This window comes from Staurois parvus, unplaced genomic scaffold (assembly GCF_062004578.1).
Source record: "Staurois parvus isolate SC_StPar_1 unplaced genomic scaffold, SC_StPar_1.0 ptg000199l, whole genome shotgun sequence".
Lineage (NCBI taxonomy): Eukaryota > Metazoa > Chordata > Amphibia > Anura > Ranidae > Staurois > Staurois parvus.
Genome location: NW_028317995.1, coordinates 6,283,108 through 6,303,268, shown reverse-complemented (window position 1 = coordinate 6,303,268; position 20,161 = coordinate 6,283,108). Strand labels below are relative to the sequence as shown.

The 20,161-nt window shown below is 41.1% G+C and overlaps 1 protein-coding gene across 1 annotated transcript in view; it reads left to right on the top strand.

The window, feature by feature from the left end:
* LPCAT4 (lysophosphatidylcholine acyltransferase 4) overlaps positions 1–17,878 on the top strand; it is a 48,119-nt gene extending 30,241 nt beyond the window's left edge. The window contains exons 4-14 of the mRNA XM_089678217.1: positions 641–753; positions 1,865–1,925; positions 2,014–2,072; positions 6,812–6,846; positions 9,826–9,880; positions 10,000–10,082; positions 10,531–10,656; positions 12,380–12,521; positions 16,162–16,260; positions 16,348–16,498; positions 17,181–17,878. Of these exons, the coding sequence (XP_089534343.1) occupies positions 641–753; positions 1,865–1,925; positions 2,014–2,072; positions 6,812–6,846; positions 9,826–9,880; positions 10,000–10,082; positions 10,531–10,656; positions 12,380–12,521; positions 16,162–16,260; positions 16,348–16,498; positions 17,181–17,341 (1,085 nt within the window). The 3' untranslated portion in view covers positions 17,342–17,878. The remainder of the gene's footprint in view (positions 1–640; positions 754–1,864; positions 1,926–2,013; positions 2,073–6,811; positions 6,847–9,825; positions 9,881–9,999; positions 10,083–10,530; positions 10,657–12,379; positions 12,522–16,161; positions 16,261–16,347; positions 16,499–17,180) is intronic.
* Positions 17,879–20,161: the final 2,283 nt, after the last annotated feature.

Below are 20,161 nucleotides of genomic sequence, written 5' to 3'. Positions count from 1 at the left end.
AGGTGCTTATGTTAACTGCAGTACAAATGCTCCCCAATAGTTGGCATGTGCAGCTAGTTATGCACATACTTGGCACTGCGGTTTTGCCCTGGTTTCCATAATCTGTCTATAGCATACATGAATGAAACATGTACATGAAAAATGCTATGCGCAAAAAAAGTCAAGAATTTAACCATAAAAATGTACTTTATCGTTGGTACCTCTTTAAGCCTCATTCACATGGGTGCTGGAGTGACCTGGAGCTGCATGCATGCGGCCTATGTTACTCTATGGGGACATGGCTGCTGTATGGCAGGCCACGCGTCTCTGTTCGGATCCACATACCGACATCTTCACACCTGTCAAATTACTAAGTGTGGCTGTGTCCATACAGCCTATACGTCTCCATTGAGTAACAGGCTGCCTGCATGCAACTCCAGGCACATGATCAAAAGACCCATTCATGCTGTGCGGGCCCCAGTGCATAAGGCCTTATGCTGAAGTTAATCTAACAAAAAATGGCACACCTACATCTGGACATGGGAAAACACATGTATACTGCAAGAAACCGCTATAAAGGTAGCTTTTAATATATATAGTTTTGGGCCCTGAAATGTAACGTATAACTGCGTTTGCTACAGTTTTGTCATCTCTTCCTCAGCTCTGCTTCGATTCAATCAGTCTATTATGGTGTCCCGACATGACCCAGCATCACGGAAAAAAGTGGTTGAGGAGGTGAAGAGACGAGCAACCTCCCGTGGGGAGTGGCCGCAGGTGGAGTGCTAATTCCTGTCTCATAAAGATTATCCGATTGTTTTTGCACTAAGATCTTGATGACAGTTCCATTCAAGTTTTATAGAACCATCCCGTCTTTTCCTTAAGCTGGCTGTACAGTTTCTTTTTGTTCATAAAAAAACTGATCTGTTTTCCCCATTCACACTTTCTAGGTGGATGGGGGAAATAACCCCCCCCCCCCCCCCCCCCGCAGTGTCTTTGTATTCTGAGGACAGGACTCCCCCACTGTCAGAATAAACTGATCAGCAATGCATGTGCTGATTGAATATTGCTTTTCCAGCAGGACCGGTTGACAGAGGCTAGTCTAGTGACTGGCTTATGTTGAAAGAGAGAGGGCTACACACAGATTGAAATTTGGGTGCTTCCAGCTGAACTGGCCGAATTCTGATCCATGTATGGCCAGCTTCTACCGGGGTATAAAATTGCAGCTCAGCTGACTGTTCTGTATATGCTGCTTGATTTTAAAATCAAAAAATCCTAAAGGACAACTTCAGTAAAGTGAAGCCCCCTGAGTACAGCCAGCCTGGTGAAATACCTGTATTGCTCTCACTCCTGCGATTTTTCATTGTGAAGCCATGCATGGCACAGCCTTTGCAAATAATACGTCCCAAGAGGGACCCCTTTCTATTGTGCACTCGCACTATGCCCCATTCATTCTTATGGACGAGCCATACTCCACTTGATTGTCAGAGGCCACCATGTCTTAGAATAAAAGGGGCTGCTGTGAACTGGTTATTTTTATTTATTCATTTTTTTTTTTTTTAAAAAAAGCTTTGTGGTGCCAGACAGGACCTCACAGTAAAGATCTTGAGAACAGGAAGGAAAGTATTTTACAAGATGTGCTGCACTCTTGGGGGGTGGGGAGTGAAGTTCACATATAAAAATAATCATTGGCAATATTCTTCTGTGAATAGCATGTCAAGTTTAGCATAAAGCACTTTTCTTTTACTGGTACTTGCTCATTTTAAATTGGTCTGTGAAACTATAATACATATATCATTGCATGTAAGCTCTTTTACAAAAACCAACTTGTAATTTATATTTAGTGGTGCTTTAACTGTTCCTTATTTTTTTTTTTTTTTTTGTTTAGCTTTTGTTTTTCCCAGAGGGAACAAATGGTAATGGACAAGTGTTACTGAAATTTAAGCCAGGTAAATAGAGGGCTGAGCCTACACTTTCCCTATGGGAGTATACTTCTGTACGTATGTTTACTGTGGTCACAACTGTGCTGTTCTGCAGGTGCCTTTGTGGCAGGCGTGCCTGTTCAACCAGTGCTAATGCGATATCCTAACAAACTGGTGAGTAACATTGCTTGGGTTAGTTGTGCTCTCTCACTGCTTCGCTTTCCCCCCCCAATTTTCTAATCCTAAAAAGTAGCCACTTTTATTGAGAAAAAAACATTCCCTTCTGGGTGATCTATGTTCACTGCATGGATTTTAACAAACTTTGTTGCAGATTCCTACCTTTTTGTTATTTTGAGGAAATTGCTGTTTGTTTGACTGTTAATTAGCAGAGTCAATATTTATGTGAGTGGATTTATAATTATCAATAAGCTGCTGCATCTGCAGGGCTCTAATGAGGAAAACTGAAGGGTCTGCATCTCTTTTAGATGAGATTTACCTTTGAGACAATCTCACCACAAATGGCAGGGGAAGCCAAATATCTGATTTGTATTTTAGTGCAAACTTTTGGTAAAATCAGTAATCAGATCCAGGGAATATCCAATTGCCTCTTGGGGGATCAGGAAGGAATTTTTTCCCCTGCAGGAGCAAAGTGGATCATGCTTTGCTGGGATTTTTGCCTTTTTGTGGATCAACTGTGGGTATAGGATTATATCCTTCTCCCCCCCAATTGTTGAACTGGATGGACACTTTTTGTCTTTTTTTTTCAGCCAGACTAACTATGTAACAAGCAGAATATTAAATTTTCATGGGCGTTTTGTACACAGTTGTGTACAGAACACCCCCAGGTATCCATATTGCATTGCATTTTACAGAAAATTACAGCGCTACAGATTGAAATGGTAAGATACTTTTTTAATAACATTCAATTACAATATAACTCATATCTTAATTGTGTATGCTATATTATGGGTTTTATTTTTTTGTTTGTTTTTGTGGGTTTTTTTTTTCATTTGAACTTTTTTTCCCATGAAAGTGGAGTTACCCTTTAACTATTTTACATATCTACATAAACCAATACAATATGTCCTATGTGGGAAAAACAATATATAATGTATGTATGTATGTATATAATAAGGTTTATTCAGAAATGTATTCAGTTTTTAAGGAATCCAGTTTTTTTTTTTTGTAGAAATTTGTAGGTTACCGTTACTAACCTTCTTGACCTAATTGACAATTGCCTGGCTGTCTTAATCTCATGGCTTTGGTTTTTAGTTTTGGTTCTGACCCAGAATAAATTTCCAGATTTAATTAAGTCATGATGAATAAAACAAGCTGTCTCCAACATACACGAGTCAAATAACAGAACCCTGTAGTAAAGAGTATTGTAAAAAAGAAAAAAAAACTAAAGAGCTCTGTTATCTGATACTGTCATGCACATTCAGGAGCTGGGAGAAAATACACTGCTAAAATAAATTAAAGGAACACTTTTTGATCAGAGTATAACATCAAGTCAATTAAACTCCTGGGATATTGATCTGGTCAGGTAAGTAGCAGAGGGGGTTGTTAATCAGTTTCAGCTGTTTTGATGTTAATTAAATTAACAGGTGCACTAGATGGGCAACAATGAGACGACCCCCAAAACAGGAATTGCTATTACAGGTGGAGGCCACTGACATTTTTTTCCCTACTCTTTTCTGACTGTTTTTCACTAGGTTTGCATTTGGCTAGGGTCCATATCACTACAGGTATCATGAGGTGATACCTGGACCCTACAGACGTTGCACAGGCAGTCCAACTCCTCCTGGATGGCACATCAATACATGCCATTGCCAGAAGGTTTGCTGTGTCTCCCAGCACAGTCTCATGAAGGAGATTCCAGACCGGCAGTTACTCTAGGAGAGCTGGACAGGGCCGTAGAAGATAATTAACCCATCAGCAGGACTGTTATCTGCTCCTTTGTACAAGGAGGAACAGGATGAGCACTGCCAGAGCAGTATAGAATGACTTCCAGCAGGTCATTGTCTCTGACCAAACAATCAGAAACAGACTTCATGAAGGTGGCCTGAGGGCCCAATGTCCTCTAGTGGGCCCTGTGCTCACTGCCTGGCACCATAGAGCTTGATTGGCATTTGCCATTGAACACCAGAATTGGCAGGTCTGCCACTGGCGCCCTGTGCTTTTCACAGATGAGAGCAGGTTCACCCTGAGCACATGTGACTGACGTGAAAGGGTCTGAAGAAACCTTGGAGAATGTTATGCTGCCTGTAATATTGTTCAGCATGACTGTTTTTTTTGTGGTGGGTCTGGGGAGGCATATCCATGGAGGGACGCACAGACCTCTACAGACTAGACAATGGCACCCTGACTGCCATTAGGTATGGGGATGTAATCCTTGGGTCCTGGGTTCCTCCTGGTGCACGACAATGCCCGGCCTCACGTGGCAAGAGTATGCAGGCAGTTCGTGAAGAATGAAGGAATTGATACCATTGAATGGCCCCCACACTCGCCTGACCTAAATCCAATAGAACACCTCTGGAATATCATGTTTCAGTCGATCCGTTGCTGCCAGGTTGCATCTCCATGTCCAGGAGCTCAGCGATGCCCTGGTCCAGATCTGGGAGGAAATACCCCAGGACACCATCCATCGTCTCATTAGGGGCATGCCCCGATATTGTCTGGCATGCATACAAGTACGTGGGGGCCATACAAACTACTGAGTATCATTTTGAGTTGCTGCAATGAAGTTTTAGCAAAATGGACTAACCTGCTGCATAATTTTTCACTTTGATTTTCAGGGTGTCTTTGAATTCAGTCCTCTGATGGAAATAAAAATTATCAACCTACAAACGATGGGGCATCCTTATGTTCCTAACACATTACCCAATCCATATCAGTATAGATATTCAGCATGAGATTTTTCCTCGGTGAGCTCTGATGTGTTTTCAAAGTGTTCCTTTAATTTTTTTTGAGCAGTGTATTTGCAATCAGCAGTTAATAGGGTAGTGACTGCCAGATCTCAGATGGCTTCGTGCACACTTTTAAACTATCCTTGGAACGGTCTATGTCCTTGGTTTCTGATGGAAACTACTACGTAAACATGAGAACCATGCCACCATGCTAAAATGTGTTTTAAATTTGTACCATAAAACTTAGTATTATAAATATGCATTCATATAGTTCAGAGCTCTCCAAACTGTGGCCTGGCGGCCGGATGTGGCCCCTTGCCAGCCTTTTTCACAGTCCTTGGGGTACTATTCCTCTGAATGAAAGAAGGTATTATTCCTCCCACTGACACCAATAAAGGAACGCTATTTCTTCCAATAATGCCAATGATGGGGCACTATTCCTTTCAATGATATGAGGCACTATTTCTTCCACTGACACCAACAATGGTGCACTATTTCTTCCACTGATACCAATGATGGGTTACTATTCCTTTCACTAATACCAGTGATGGGGTAATACTCATGCTTTTACTGACCACCAACCCTGAGGCCATGTTTATTCTCATTGATGCCGGGCCCGGGACATTTTCTACCCTGCTGACCACAATTCGGCCTTCCTAAAGTCGAAGGTACAGTAAATTGGCCCTTTGAATGAAAGGTTTGGAGACCCCTGACATAGTTTGATAAAGTCATAAGCCTCACAAGCAGTGGGGATATATTAATTTTATAACCTTGCTGTTGGGAATATTTGGAAGTGTGTGTGTGTGTAGTAAATAAAATAAAATATATATTCAAATTTTATATACTTCGCAAAACCTTAGTGGGGTGAGTTCATATTTCAACATTTTTAAAATGAATAAATATTCGAATGGAGTGTGATTGGTGCAGGCTTGGTATAAAATATAATTACTACTGCAGTGTTTATGTGTCAGTCCTGCTCCATGAAATACTTCCAGTGATCTGTCCTCTTGCTGCTATTCTTGTTGCCGCTAGATTTTGGTAATTGTCTCTTAGACTTTGCCACTGGAAAGAGATCTGTTTTATGTGCTTCATAGAGATGGAACTGCATTGGGCAGAAAAGTAAGGTTATGGTTGCAGTCCACTTTTCACCATTAAAATATAATTAAAGGTAAAACCTTTTTTAGTTTTGGATAAAGTGGAGGGGGATTAGAACCCCTATCAGTTTTTATTGCTTTCTGTGCTCTCATTAAGGAAATTAACCCCCTCTATTTGTCCTATTTATCATTATATTCGAAAGTGAAAGTAAAACAAAATACAACCATTTGGGTTGTCCCCAGAAAAGTAATATAGGGGAAATCCTCCAATGGGTACACACGTTCCAGTAACCGGGGGGTGCCCAAGAAATTCCTTTAATTTTCAAGGATTTCCTCTCACTGGCTCCTTCCTCTGGCTATGAAACAGGAAGCGAAGGGAAATCTCTGCAATGGGGCACAGATGGGGAACAAAAATCTGACAGGGGTTATAACCCTTCCTTACTCTATCCAAGATGAAAAAAGTTTTGCCTAATCTCCTACTTTAATATCCATCTATAGCAGTAGAAATAGTTTTGGCTATCTGTAAAAATAGAATTGGGTAAGCTGTAGGTGGAAAACCCTCTATGTGCTGTCCAGTTATATCTGGTGGAGGTAGCTCTGCTATATTTCTGAGGAGGAAGGTGTGCTGTGGTGGAATTTCCAGGGCACTTTAGCAGACCGTTTAAAGGCCAGCTGTAATTAAAAATGATGTTTCAGTTTTGTGTGATTTGTTAATATAAGAAGCCAACATGAGATTAATTTGTTTCTCAGTGATTCCATATGTGAGAGGTCTCCACCAGATCTCGCCTCCCCCCCCCCCCCCCCTTCCCAAGCAATGTGACAACTTTACAACCAAATGACAGTCTCTGTGCTTCTTCTCATTTTGATTTTGTTTTAATTATTTTTATTGGTTTAATTCTTTGTCAATATACAGCCTGCAACAATTTGGACATGGAAAGGAAATGGCGTGTAAGTTTGTTTTTTTTTCTTCCCCCACTTTACACCTTGCTTTCACTAGAGTGTATATACACTCACAGGACACTTTATTAGGTACACCTTGCTAGTACCAGGTTGGACCCACTGTTGCCTTCAGAACTGCCTTAATTCTTCATGGCATAGATTTAACAAGGTGTTGGAAACATTCCTCAGAGATTTTGGTCCATACTGACATGAATTACTGTTGCCTTTCAATCACCTCGAACCAGTCTGCCCATTCTCCTCTGACCTCTGGCATCAGCAAGGCATTTTTGTCCACACAACTGCTGCTCACTGGATATTTTCTCCTTTTTGGACCACTCCCTGTAAACCCTAGCCACTTGCCCTACAGAGGATTTACCCCCCCCCCCCCCTTCCTGACCAGGCCATTTTTTGCGATTTACTTTAACTGACAATTGTGTGGTCATGCAATGCAGCACCCAAATGAAATTTACGTCCTCCCGCCCCCCCCCACAACTAGAGCTTTCTTTCCATGGTATTTGATTGCCTGTGGGTTTTTTTAATTTTTTGCGCTATAAACAAAAACAATATTTTTGACTTTTTGCTCTTCAACCTGTCCAGTAAAAAAATTTAAATCAAATGTCGTCATAAATTTAGGGCAAAATGTATTCTGCTACATGTCTTTGCTAAACATAAATCCCAATATGTGTAAATTAATTGGTTTTCGTGAAATGGCAGTGTATATGCGGATTATTATTTTATTTTTTTACTAGTAATGGGGATGATTAGTGATTTATAGCGGGACTGCGGCGGGCATTCTGACATTGGGGAGAACTAATTGTCCCCAGTGACACCAATAGAGTGATCAGTGCTAATAAAAAGCACTGACAATGTACTAATGACAGTGGGCAGGAAGGGGTTAACATCTGGGGCGATCAAAGGGTTAGCTGTGAGCTGTTTTACTATGTGGGCTGTGTGTGCTTTACACTGTAAGCACACTGGTTTGCATGGCTCTGCTATACAAAGCATTGTGCAGGAGCTGACTGGGGAGAGATCTATAATGTTTACATACAGGTCTCTCCCCCGTCGGTGATACTCAGAGATTGCCAGATGCTGGCATGGAATCACTGGCCAGGACCCGGTGATTGACAGGCAAGAGCCGTGCCGCTTTGTAGCAGTATTTGTGCTATAGGGCGGCGCGGAAGCGGCTAGAGATGGTTGTGCGTGAAAATTCCAGTAGATCTGCCGTTTTTGAAATACTCAGACCAGCCCGTCTGGCACCAACAACCATGCCACGCTCAAGTTCTCTTAAATCCCCTTTCTTCCCCATTCTGATGCTCGGTTTGAACTTCAGCAAGTCATCTTCACCACATCTAGATGCCTAAATGCATTGAGTTGATGCCATGTGATTGGCTGATTAGCAATTTGTGTTACCAAGCAATTAAACAGGTGTACCTAATAAAGTGGCCAGTGAGTGTATTTATTTTCTACTTTATCACTGATCATTTCACATATTTCTGGAAGTAAACTTTTGTTTGCAGTTTTTTTTTTTTTTCTCCACACCTAGATTTTGTTATTATAGTCTTGTATGAATTTGATGTTATTTGCATGGTGCTTTAACCAGGTAAAGCTTTGGGTTTTTTGGGAGAGGATATAATACATTGTATACAGTATGGTAACATTAGATCAGAAGATTTGGGGGAAGTGATTGTCCTTGCTCAATGAACAGACCAATAGTTACCGAAGGTATTCCAGACTAATCTGGGCAGGCATTCACCAACCCACTCTTACTGACCAATAGAGAATTTCAGAGCGTTCCATCTGCATTTGAGTTAAAACCTGATTGAATAGACTGGAGTAGTTCACAGCTATCTTCCATCCATAGTTTAATTTCTTTCCGGTATCTACTGATCAAAAGTGATTATAATTGTGGTCGTTTTGAGAATTAGTTTGCCTGAAACCTAGGAAATAAAATTGGAAATGTTTGTTTCCAAATTATAATTTTTTTAATGGCACACACAACAGCCTTAGATACTGCAATTCCTGATAAATTATCTGATCTATTACTGGGATAAATAAAATCAATAATTTCCAGGGGTTCACAAAGTTAAATGATTGGAAGATCACCTGAGTTCCTGTACAAGAGAGTGGACACTCTCATCTTCTGATACTTGTTCCTAAGTTGTCTTTCGCTGAAATGACAGGCTATGAAAGGCAGACTAGGTCTGTGCGCCCTCTGTTTGTTCTTTCCTCATTATGAAGGACAGAAACTGACACAACAGACCTGTTCTGTCTATAGTGTTAAGTCAATAGACCTTTTACCCTTTTAGGAAATTAGAATTTGTCTTTAAAGTCAACAGTAACTAGAAGAACTAGATTTCTAGTTTGTCTTTACCCTCTGTACCCTGGCTACATCCATCCAATCAAAAATACATTTTGTTTTGTGAGTGTTCACATTTAAAACATTGAGGGAGACTCTCGCCTAATTGCAATGCCAATTGAGCAGATTCACTCCACAGCAGAGATCTTGCCTTTGAAATCATATTGAGGAAATAAATGGCAGATGATTTGATCTGCTTCACCTCGAGGGCCATGTCAAACTATTCGTTTTTTTTTTTTTTTTTCTGCTGATGATACTTCACTTCTAGCAGAACACCTGTAATGTAAATGCCCCTTTCCCTAATAGAAGTTGCTTCCTTGCGACAATGGAGCAATCTCTCTACTGGTTTGGGTAACAGGGAAGTAATGCCATTGGGAATGGTAAGTTGGATTTTAGAGATTTGTAACTAACAACTGAATCACTATGAAGGCATAAATTAGATGGTCTAAGTGGCTAAGTGCTTATGCAACAGGTGTCTTGGGGTTGATACATACTCATGTATGCCTTATTAAAGTAAGGTAATGATTTGTCAGCTTTGAACCTGTTTGGCACATCAGGATCAGCCAACCTAACGAAGCTGTTTCTTTTTATTTAGTTTTTTTTTCTGTTACCTGTACGTCTTATTTCTACAGGTTGAAGGTCCTTTGGCTTACAATGTCCCAGTTTTACATTAACCTGGAGATAGAGGTAAGAAATGTTTTGTTTTGTGGATACTAGTGTAGAATGGCTGCTTATTTTGCCTTTCTATTCCCTGACTCTTTCCACAACATTTCTATGTAGTTGCTGTAATGATTTTTTTATTTTAGTTCTTGCCAGTTTACAATCCAAGCCCTGAAGAGAAATCAAATCCTGCATTATATGCCAGCAATGTACAGAAGATAATGTCAAAGTGAGTTGGGTGTGAAAAACTTGGTTGTGGTGAATAAGAAGGTGAACCTGGGGGATTTGACTTGGGATGCAAGTATCAGACATACACTGCTTGATTTTTGTTAGCATTGCACCACATCCCAGCATTGTTGGCGATTAATTATGTAGAGTATGGCCATGGTGTTTGTGTTCCCAAGCAGAAAAAAAATCCTCATTGTCCAGTTGCATAATAAACTCTTTCTTTACTGCACTTGCAAGGCCGTCTTTTACTGGACTTACAAAGAAAAAACAATTCGAAAAAATTTGAAATAAAACCGTGAAAATGGGATGGAGATAGGCACATCTGTCATATTGTATTATTGACCAGTAAATTTATAACGAGTATAACTATTTCACCATTATAATTGTTACACTGGTTTACCTTGTGTATTTCATGCATGATGAAACTATATCTGTGTTTTTACGTTTAGAGCTCTTGGCAAACCAGCAACCGAGTATGAGTTGATGGGAGATACACCAGTAACACCTTTAGGACACCTAAAAGTGCCATTGGACCCTAAATTTTGGGAACTGGGAAAAATCCTACGGAAGGCTGGGTGAGCGATATCTGCATTGAAAAGCCTATTACCAGATAATACATTGCTTAAGATGTTGACAGATGAAACTTATGTTAGGCTGGGTGTATGCTTCAGAATGTCAAGAGGTGCACTGGCTACAAAATAGTTTTGAAGTGAAAACTTGTGTATGGTGTTTTAAAAAGTTAGATGTTATCGATTTTGGATCGGTAAAAATATCATTTTTGTTTTAAGCTACATCAGTTGTACAACTTTCAATTATGAGAGAGTAAATTACTCTCCCCTTCCCACAATTCGGCACAAGTTATTCACCAAGGTCAAGCAGTTAATGTGGTGGGAGGAACCTATGCAAGTTTTAACCTGCAGAAAGCTACAACATATTTGAGAATGTCAGGGGGATTTAGTTGCAGAAAAAATGGGTTGGTAACTGGGTGCAAAGGTGGGGGTCCACACCTACAAATACTGCTGCTGGTTTTGGTAGTTAAAGGGCTCAGTCACACATTCTGCGCTGTATAAAACCAGTCACCGCTAGGACACATAGAAAACTGTTATTTTCTATGTGCCCCATTCACATTGCAATGCAGCTGGGAGGTGCAGTGTGGTAAAATGCAGCATGTTGCTGCATAGAGGCATGAATGAAGTGTTTTTTGACACTTAAGGTTTTTAGAAGAAAAAAAAAAAAGTAAACGGGTCACTCTTAATGCGGCTCACTGAACCTTTAAAAATAAAAAACCTGACAGCTGCCCACATGCTGAAAGAGTGCATTTAGCTTGCAGGCAGTGTGAACAAGCCCTAGGTTTTTGAGTGTGCACAAAATGCTGTCAGTAGTGTGATCTGATGGACTGGTCGGTAACTTTAACTAATTGAAGTTACAATTTGCCTGCAGTCACAACAGAGTATCTCAGGTCATGATGCTAGCCCAGCAATGGGCAAACTACGGCCCGCGGGCCGTATACGGCCCGGCGGACCTTTTAATCCGGCCCGCGGAGCTAGGCTCCCGCTAGGCTCCCGCTAGGCTCCTCTCACAGTCCGCCCTGAAGACCGGTGTAGCATGAAAATCTGTCTCCTATGAGGATCTGTCCCCCTCGACGTATCTGCGAATGTGCCGGAGATCGCCGATCGGCTGCTAATGCCTGAAACTGGCACATGCGCAGATACGTCGAGGGGGACAGATCCTCATAGGAGACAGATTTTCATGCTACACCGGAACGGCGCGGGAACACGGTGAGAGGAACGCGCGGAGCAAAGGTAAGTGAATTGACACAGGGGGGACTTGGGGACTTAATATGGGGGATGAATTAATATGGGGAATGAATTACTATAGGGGGGATGAATTACTATGGGGGATGAATTACTATATGGGGGATGAATTACTATGGGGGATGAATTACTATATGGGGGATGAATTACTATATGGGGGATGAATTACTATATGGGGGATGAATTACTAGATGGGGGATGAATTACTATATGGGGGATGAATTACTATATGGGGGATGAATTACTATACTTACTATGGATGACACATACACATCATTCATCTACTCTTGGTCCGGCCCCCGGGTCCAATATATGAACCCATTGCGGCCCTCAAGAAAAAAGTTTGCCCACCCCTGTGCTAGCCAGTAAATAATTGCCACAGAAACAAGCAATAAGATTTCTCATACAGATGAATTATGTACGTATTAGATCATGGTGATGTCAAGATTCAACATAATTATGACTTTTCTGTTGTCTTTCAAAGGTTCTCATTTGACAGTGTCCAGGGGTTGATTGACCTCTGTCTGGAGGGGGTATGCTCTCGTGTGGGACTCGAAGAACTGGCGGAGAAACTGGGTCTCACCCAGACTGATGTAATTTCTAGAGTTTTCAGTTACTTTCCAAAGGTAAGGTGCTTGGTAAAAGGTTTAGTGTTGCAGTATGATAAAAAATACCCTTGCTATTGGTCATTAAAAGTCATTCAGACTTTAAGTAAACCTTTCATATAAGAACTATGGGGGCTGCTATTATTGGCCTACTTCTGAAATTGACTTATTGCCTGCCTGAACTGCTGGCCTCAGTACTTTTCATAGTCTCCAACAAGGAAAAAGTACTGTATGCATATCAGGAAAGGAACGTGAGAGTAAAGTTAAAAGTCCTTACTTGTATGATTGATCTGAATTATTTGAAGAGTGTCTGCATAACAGCCAAGCAACTAGCATTGGCAGAAGGAAATGTTAGCAATGAAAGTCTACAGGAAAGGTGTTTTTTTTTTTGGTTTTTTTTTTTTTTATCCATTAAGCCAAGTGCACAGCTAGCAATTTATGAAATTATCAGACAAATCGATGTGGTTACTATGTATTGACACTGTGAGCAAAAAGTGACTGGAAGGCTGGTGTTGGCTACAAGAAAACCAAATCCTTTAGCTGTAGAATACTAGAAATAACCTTCAAGTGTATTTAAGTTTAAACTTTTATTTTGGTTTTGGGTGAGATTGGGAAGGATTAGAAGCCCTGTCAAATTTTTATTTTTTTTTTGCTTTTTGTTTCCCCATTGGGGAGAGTCACCCTCTCTCTTTTCCTCGTGACCACTCTCCTTGGGACTAAAAGGGTGGCAAAATACACAATTTTTTTTAAGAACAGTTTTCCCCAGTCATCTTCCAGGACAGCAACCTGAGAGATGATGGGTTCCTCTTTGTACAGGAAACACAAGTTGAACAGTTAAAAACCCCTTCCACCCCCCCTTATCTCTCAATTTACGTTGTGTATTCTGCAGTCCAGGGGCAGCAGACATTTGTTTTCATCTGCTTGAAAGACCATTAGGTCAGAGGCGTTCCCTTCTGAGGCCCTTTTGGGGAGGGGTGTGTGTGTCTGGTTCCTTGGACTTCTTGTTATATTCTGAAGGATTTGTGCCCTGTCCTCTCTCCAATTTTCCCAGGGTAATTGCGAGTGCTACTCTGTGTGGCGCATGCTGGTGGTGCCAGAGACCAAAGCTGGAAACCTTGAGGCTGGAGGCAAAAACGTGTGGCCCAGGCCTCAGTTTGGGAGTTTGGTGCGTCACTTTGACGTAATTTTGGATAGCACACTGTGGGGGATCTCTGCACTATTCCACAATTGGGAATTTTGAGGAAGAAGCGGCCTAAACAGAGACCTGGAGCTAGTAAATCCATTCCTGTTGAGTCCTGTTTTGTAGCTTAACATACATATTGCCAGCATGCCAGAAATCTTCATAGAATCATATGCTTGACAAAGGGGTCTTGTGAAATGTTGGACTCTTCCACCCTGATCTGATTGCTTTGAATAAAACACCTGGATGTTATTTGAAGAACCCTGGTGTGCTGTAAATATGTATGTTGATTTGTGATTGATTGATTTGTGATGTTACCAGTTTCAAAGTGGCAATTGCCATAAGGGTTCCCACTTGCTTTTTCCAGGCTCTCGGCTCCATTTTTGACTTTTAGGTGTCAATTTCTGAAGTCTGCTTCTCTGTAAGCCCTGTCCTAACTGCTGGTAGTTCTGTAAAGGATGGGTCACATGGGTTTCAGTTTGGTGAACGGAGCACTTTCAAATGCGATCTGCCATCTAAGCATGAAGAAATGGGAAAAACCATGTCCAAGACAACAAAGCAGCTTCTTCTGCAGCAGCACCCAAGATGGAGGGTGCAGTCTTTATGTCTAGCCAGCGTAGGGTTTTTTTTTTTTTTTGTGGTCACACTGTGTTGGTGGTCTGGGGGGCGCAGTATGTTCTTGGCATTTTCCCTTCCCAGAGGTCTGAGTAAATGGGAAAACTTGTTTTTGACCCAGGTCAGGAGAATTGGCCTCCAATGCTACTGGTAATTCTACACTTGCTTCTTTTGCTCCATGGTCAGACAGTAGCCTTCCCAATAACAAGTCTGAGCCTTTTATGTGATAATTCAAAACAATTTTGGAGGTACATTTAAACAAACTGTATTGTAAAGCAGGTAAAAATTTCAGCTTGGTGTATTGTTTGGCATGCGAACAGTTTTTACGTTTTGAGGAAATGTCCTCTGTTCTCTCTGCGGTAGGGGGTAGCCTATTACTCTTGCAACCACCCACACCCAAGTCCTTTTGGATGTGTACTTGGTAGGTGAGATATCCAGTGAATAATAGTAGGTTTTTCTGTCGTGTTTCAAGTTGTTGGGCCTGCCATTCTTTCCACATAGACTAAAAGCCCTTCATGCTGCTTTGGCCTAACTCCTTCTCGGGTTGGGGAGTTCCCTTTTAATTGCAGTTTAGGAAAAGTTTCAGGGGGTTTTCTCAAATGTTTTCACCATTTCCTGGGCACTTTTTGTCTGCAACCACTTCTTCCATCTGATGGACTTCTGTATTCTGTGGGCAACTTGATGTCCACTCGCAGATCCCCATCTTGTCTGCACATTAATGCTACTTGAGGTTTTCCTTGGCCAAGTTGGTTGCCATTCTCTTTGGTCTGTCCACTGCGCCTCAAGTATTCTCAGAAGTGCTAGCCTCTGTGCTGTATTTCTATGTTCACAGGGTTTTCCCATAGAGCGGTAATTGGACAATTTTTTTTTTTTTACTGAGAGGATGAATAGTTTAGAACCTGTCAGCCAAGGCCCAAAAGAAGGTTTTGACTCTTAGTGGGTTTGGTTGGTTTCTTGACCTTTAGGAAGTCATCGCTGGAACTGACTCATCGTAGAAAAATCTAGGTCTTTTTCTAGATGCTGCTCCGTCCAGAGTTTTTTTCCTTCTGCAAGACACACGTTGGATTTTATGCTACCATTGTTGGACTCCTCAGTCCAGGAGCTGCCTAACTCTGTGTTTTTGCATGGGAGTTCTAGACTTGATGGTGTCCTTGAGGTGGTATCATTTACAGTATACTGTAGTACAGTCTGTAAATTCAGTTTTGCCTGTCTTTCAGGGCACGGTTGGCTCACCATTCCAGCCTAGAATTTGGGGGTTTCAGCTGTTCAACTGTTTAGCTTGTGTTTCCTGTACAAAGAGGATCCCTCCCTGCTCTATAAGCTAAATGTCATGGAATCACTCTGTATTATTATTTATTATATATACAGATAAGGATAACTTATTTAAAAGATTGGTTCGTAGATATTCAAAAAAATGACTAAAAGCCAGTATAGTAAGATAAGAGGTCATACTAACCTTTCAGATGGCACATGTTTTCTATCCTTCATCCGCTCCAGCTCTGCAGCCTCAGTCAGTCTCTCTGGCATTCTAAAATTTCGGGGGGGGGGGTGAGGTGCCTGTATTTCCTGCTGTATTCTGGCACCTTCTTCTGACTTCCACATCTCTGCTAAGTTATGTAGTGATGGAGGAGTTCTAGGAAGGGACCAGAACACAGTGAAAGACAGTCATCCAACAGTGCCAGAAGTGTATGCTGGAGAGAGTGAAGTGAGGGAAGGGAGGAATCCCGGGCCCCTGGAAAGGTGAGTACACTTCCTCTTCTCTTGTAGGGAACTGTTCTTTTTATTTAATACTTGACAGGGTCTCTTTTAGTAAACCCTTTTCATGATTTCAATTGTGGATGTGTGTAATGATCTCTCTGTCACTAGGATGCCAGTGGAATGATTGATTTTCGGGAAGTTTCACTGGTTCTAGCAGCCCAGGATGCTACACGTTCTGCAGAGGAGTTGGCAAAGTTGGCATTTGATGTAAGTGATGCTATTCAAAATTGATTAAAAAATATTTGACTGAAAACCTTATTTTCCACTGTGATCAATTTTATCTGTCTATTGCAGCTGTTTTCTACCTGTGATGCTGATGGCTGCTTTCTGCTGTCTGCTGAAGGCTTTTCATCCATTCTGCGTTCGCTTGTGGGTTCACCTCCTGTAGAAAGTGGCAAAGTATATGCTGAACTATGTCCTCGTGAATCTCCAGGACTTGACCGAGGTAACATGGATTAGTGACACAGGGCCTCCTGTATATGCACTGCAGTTGTGTTGCTTGTGTTCGGTTTGTAATCTGCAGCCATCTGTCCGAATATTTGCAGTTGAGAGTTAAGTTTGGTGTACTAATTTAGATGGAATATTTAGAAATATATAATCTGTTATGTGCCCACATTGATGGCAGCTCATCTTGTCGGCTGTACCTCCTCTACACTAAAGTCGACACTGAGAGCTAATCACGTGACTGGAGCACCCTCAGAATAGGTAAGTATAGACAACTTTTCTTTACAGGGTGGTTAGTATAGGGCTTGGAATGGGGCTGGGAGCAGGTTTAAGTTTTTATATAGTATTTATACCAGCCTTCTTTAATCCCTTGTACAACAGCACTACTATTCCTCCTGCAGTGGTGATTCGGTGGTAGAAGTGCTGTCAGGACAGGAGTTTCTGGATTACAAGAGTGACTTTACATAATTTATATAAAAACTATTTTCTTAGGGATTTAAAATTCCATGTATTTAGGTGTTTGCCTGATGTACAGCATTAACAATATAACCATTTTCTTAGTTTGCCCATTTTATATTTGTCCTTATTACTACATAAGAGCCCATTCTTGTATTTTACATTTTTCACATACTGAAGCAAAATTGTTATTAAAATGGCTGGAGTAATTGTAAATTGTTTTCCAGATGGATTTCTTCGATTTGCTGTTCGCCATCCATGCTATCGCCATCTTTTCCTGTTCTATCTGCGCCCCCCAGCTTCTGGACGCAAGAAGCCATCACGTGTACAGCAGAATGGGAGCTGTTCCGGGAAACACACTCCTGGGAACCAGCTCAAGTCTGATTGACATGTTGTGGGGGGTTTTAATGGGGGTTGGGGAGGTGGGGAGGGGGGACTCTCCTGTGATGGGATGAGATATTTTTATGGGTTTATTTAGGCTGGAGTAAAACTGCTTAGCAGTTATATCTACGTGAGAAAAGGCAATATGGTGAGATTCTTTTTAGTATCTAAACTGTTTCATTGAAGGATTTAGAAAAAAAAAGTATCAGGTTGTAATGGAAATGCCAGTCTGCTAGATTTTATTAATGGCAACAGGACTCTGTCTTCAACAAGTGGTATTGTTTTAGAGAGCATGGACTGGAAAGAATGCACGTGTTATGACAGCAATGTTGAAGGAGCAATACTTTCTGTGTGTATAGTTGGTGCAAGTGCAGATTTGGGGTATTAACACCCCAAAAATCTCAGGTCTCAGGGAAACAACCTCCCTTCCCCCAGAGAATTTTACATTTTTACCATTATTTGGATGTTTTATTTCTGACTGCTCCCCATGTATTACTGCTCTCGTTATGGTTCTGAATGATATTATAATTATTTTTCATAAAAATGACTCGTGTGGTTATTTCACATTTTTACTAGCACATACAAGTGCATTGTTTCTAAATAACCTCTATGTACATGCCACATAGCCCTAGCTGTACACAGGCTACAGAAAGTGATGAAAATGTTCAGTTGACCAGCTTTGGTTTATTGGCAGTGAATTGGATGATCTTGAATTCTACAGTATAAGTGCTCCATATTAACTTGCTGAGTTGTTGGTTTAGGGCCCACACATTCTCTTCAAAATCAGACATTCAAATGCATTTCCCTTTAATCGTAGCATATAGGAAAACAGGTTAAATGTCTTGGTATTTGGCCAGAAGATATTGTTTGAAGGAGAATTTTAGTGTTCTGATTGGCTTATCCTCACCCAGATAGGACAGCCAGCACTTATACGCTTTAGCTCTCGGGTTTACTCAGGAAGCTGACCAGGTGGTAAATTAAAAACCATCGAATTGATGTCAGAACAGAAATGGTCCTCCAATGCTGCCCTCCTGACATTGGGGCACCTTAAAACCTTAAATGAGCAAAGAGTGAAAGGGCTAGTGCATTACCATCAAAATTTATTGAATATAGCAACAAATAAGTTCATATTCGCAAAAGCCAAGGAATGAAAGCGTAGTACAAAACCCAGAAACCACGATGGTAATCCAAAACATGGAACTCACAGGGTTCTCACATGAATCAGACTACTGCTGACGCATTTCAAGGGGCATGCCCTCCTTCTTCAGAAAATGCCTAACGCAAATTTGGCCAAGCAATGCTTGAATAAAGGAAGAAGTGAAATTGAATATGTTGTCCATAAGTAGAGTTCCTTGAAAACGTATCTATACCCCTTGAAATCTTCCACATTTTGTCATGTTGCAACCAAAAACGTAAGTGTATTTCATTGGGATTTTATATGATAGACCAACACAAAGTGGCACATAATTGTGAAGAGGAAGGAAAATGATAAATGGTTTTCAAAATGTTCTAGAAATAAATATGTGAAAAGTGTAGAGTGCATTTGTATTCAGCCCCCTTGAGTCAGTATTTTGTGGAACCACCATTCGCTGCAATTACAGCTGCAAGTGAACAGCAATTTTCAAGTCTTGCCACAGATTTGGTTCTGGACTTTGACTGGGCCATTCTAACACATGAATATTCTTTGATCTAAACCATTCCATTGTAACTCTGGCTGTATGTTTAGGGTCGTTGTCCTGCTGGAAGGTGAACCTCCACCCCAATCTCAAGTCTTTTGCAGACTGTAACAGGTTTTCTTTTAAGATTGCCCTGTATTTGGCTCCATCCATCTTCCCATCAACTCTGACCAGCTTCCCTGTCCCTGCTGAAGAAAAGCATCCCCACAAAATGCTGCCACCACCATGTTTCATGGTGGGGATGGTGTGTTCAGGGTGATGTGCAGTGTTCGTTTCCTCCACACATAGCGTTTTGCTTTTAGGCTAAAAAGTTAAATTTAGTTCTCATCTGATCAGAGCACCTTCTTCCACATGTTTGCTGTATCGTCCACATGGCTTCTAGCAAACTGCAAATGGGACTTCTTATGGCTTTCTTTCAACAATGGCTTTCTTCTTGCCACTCTTCCATAAAGGCTAGGTTTGTGGAGTGCACAACTAATAGTTGTCCTGTGGAAAGATTCTCCCACCTGAGTTGTGGATCTCCTTGCCTGGCCTGTCAATTTAGGTGGACGGCCATGTCTTGGTAGGTTTTCAGTTGTGCCATACTCTTTCCATTTTGAGGATGATGGATTGAACAGTGCTTCGTGAGATGTTCAAAGCTTGGGATATTTTTTTTTATAACCTAACCTTGCTTTAAACTTCTCAACTTTTATCCCTGACCTGTGCGGTGTGTTCCTTGGCTTTCATGATGCTGTTTGTTCACTAATGTTCTCTAACAAACCTCTGAGGGCTTCACAGAACAGCTGTATTTATACTGAGATTAAATTACACACAGGTGGACTCTATTTACTAATTAGGTGAGTTCTGAAGGTAGTTGGTTCCACTAGATTTTAGTTAGGGGTATCAGAGTAAAGGGGGCTGAATATAGTATGCCACACTTTTCAGATATTTAGTTGTAAAACATTTTCCTTCCACTTCACAATTCTGTTTCACTTTGTGTTAGTCTATCACATAAAATCCCAATAAAATACATTTATGTTTTTGGCTGTAAGATCACAAAATGTGGAATATTTCAAGGGGTATGAATACTTTTTCAAGGCACTGTAAATCCAGTATTTTCTTGGGCGTCTGTTTATAAATAGTTGTCGCATATACTCCCCGTAATATGTCCA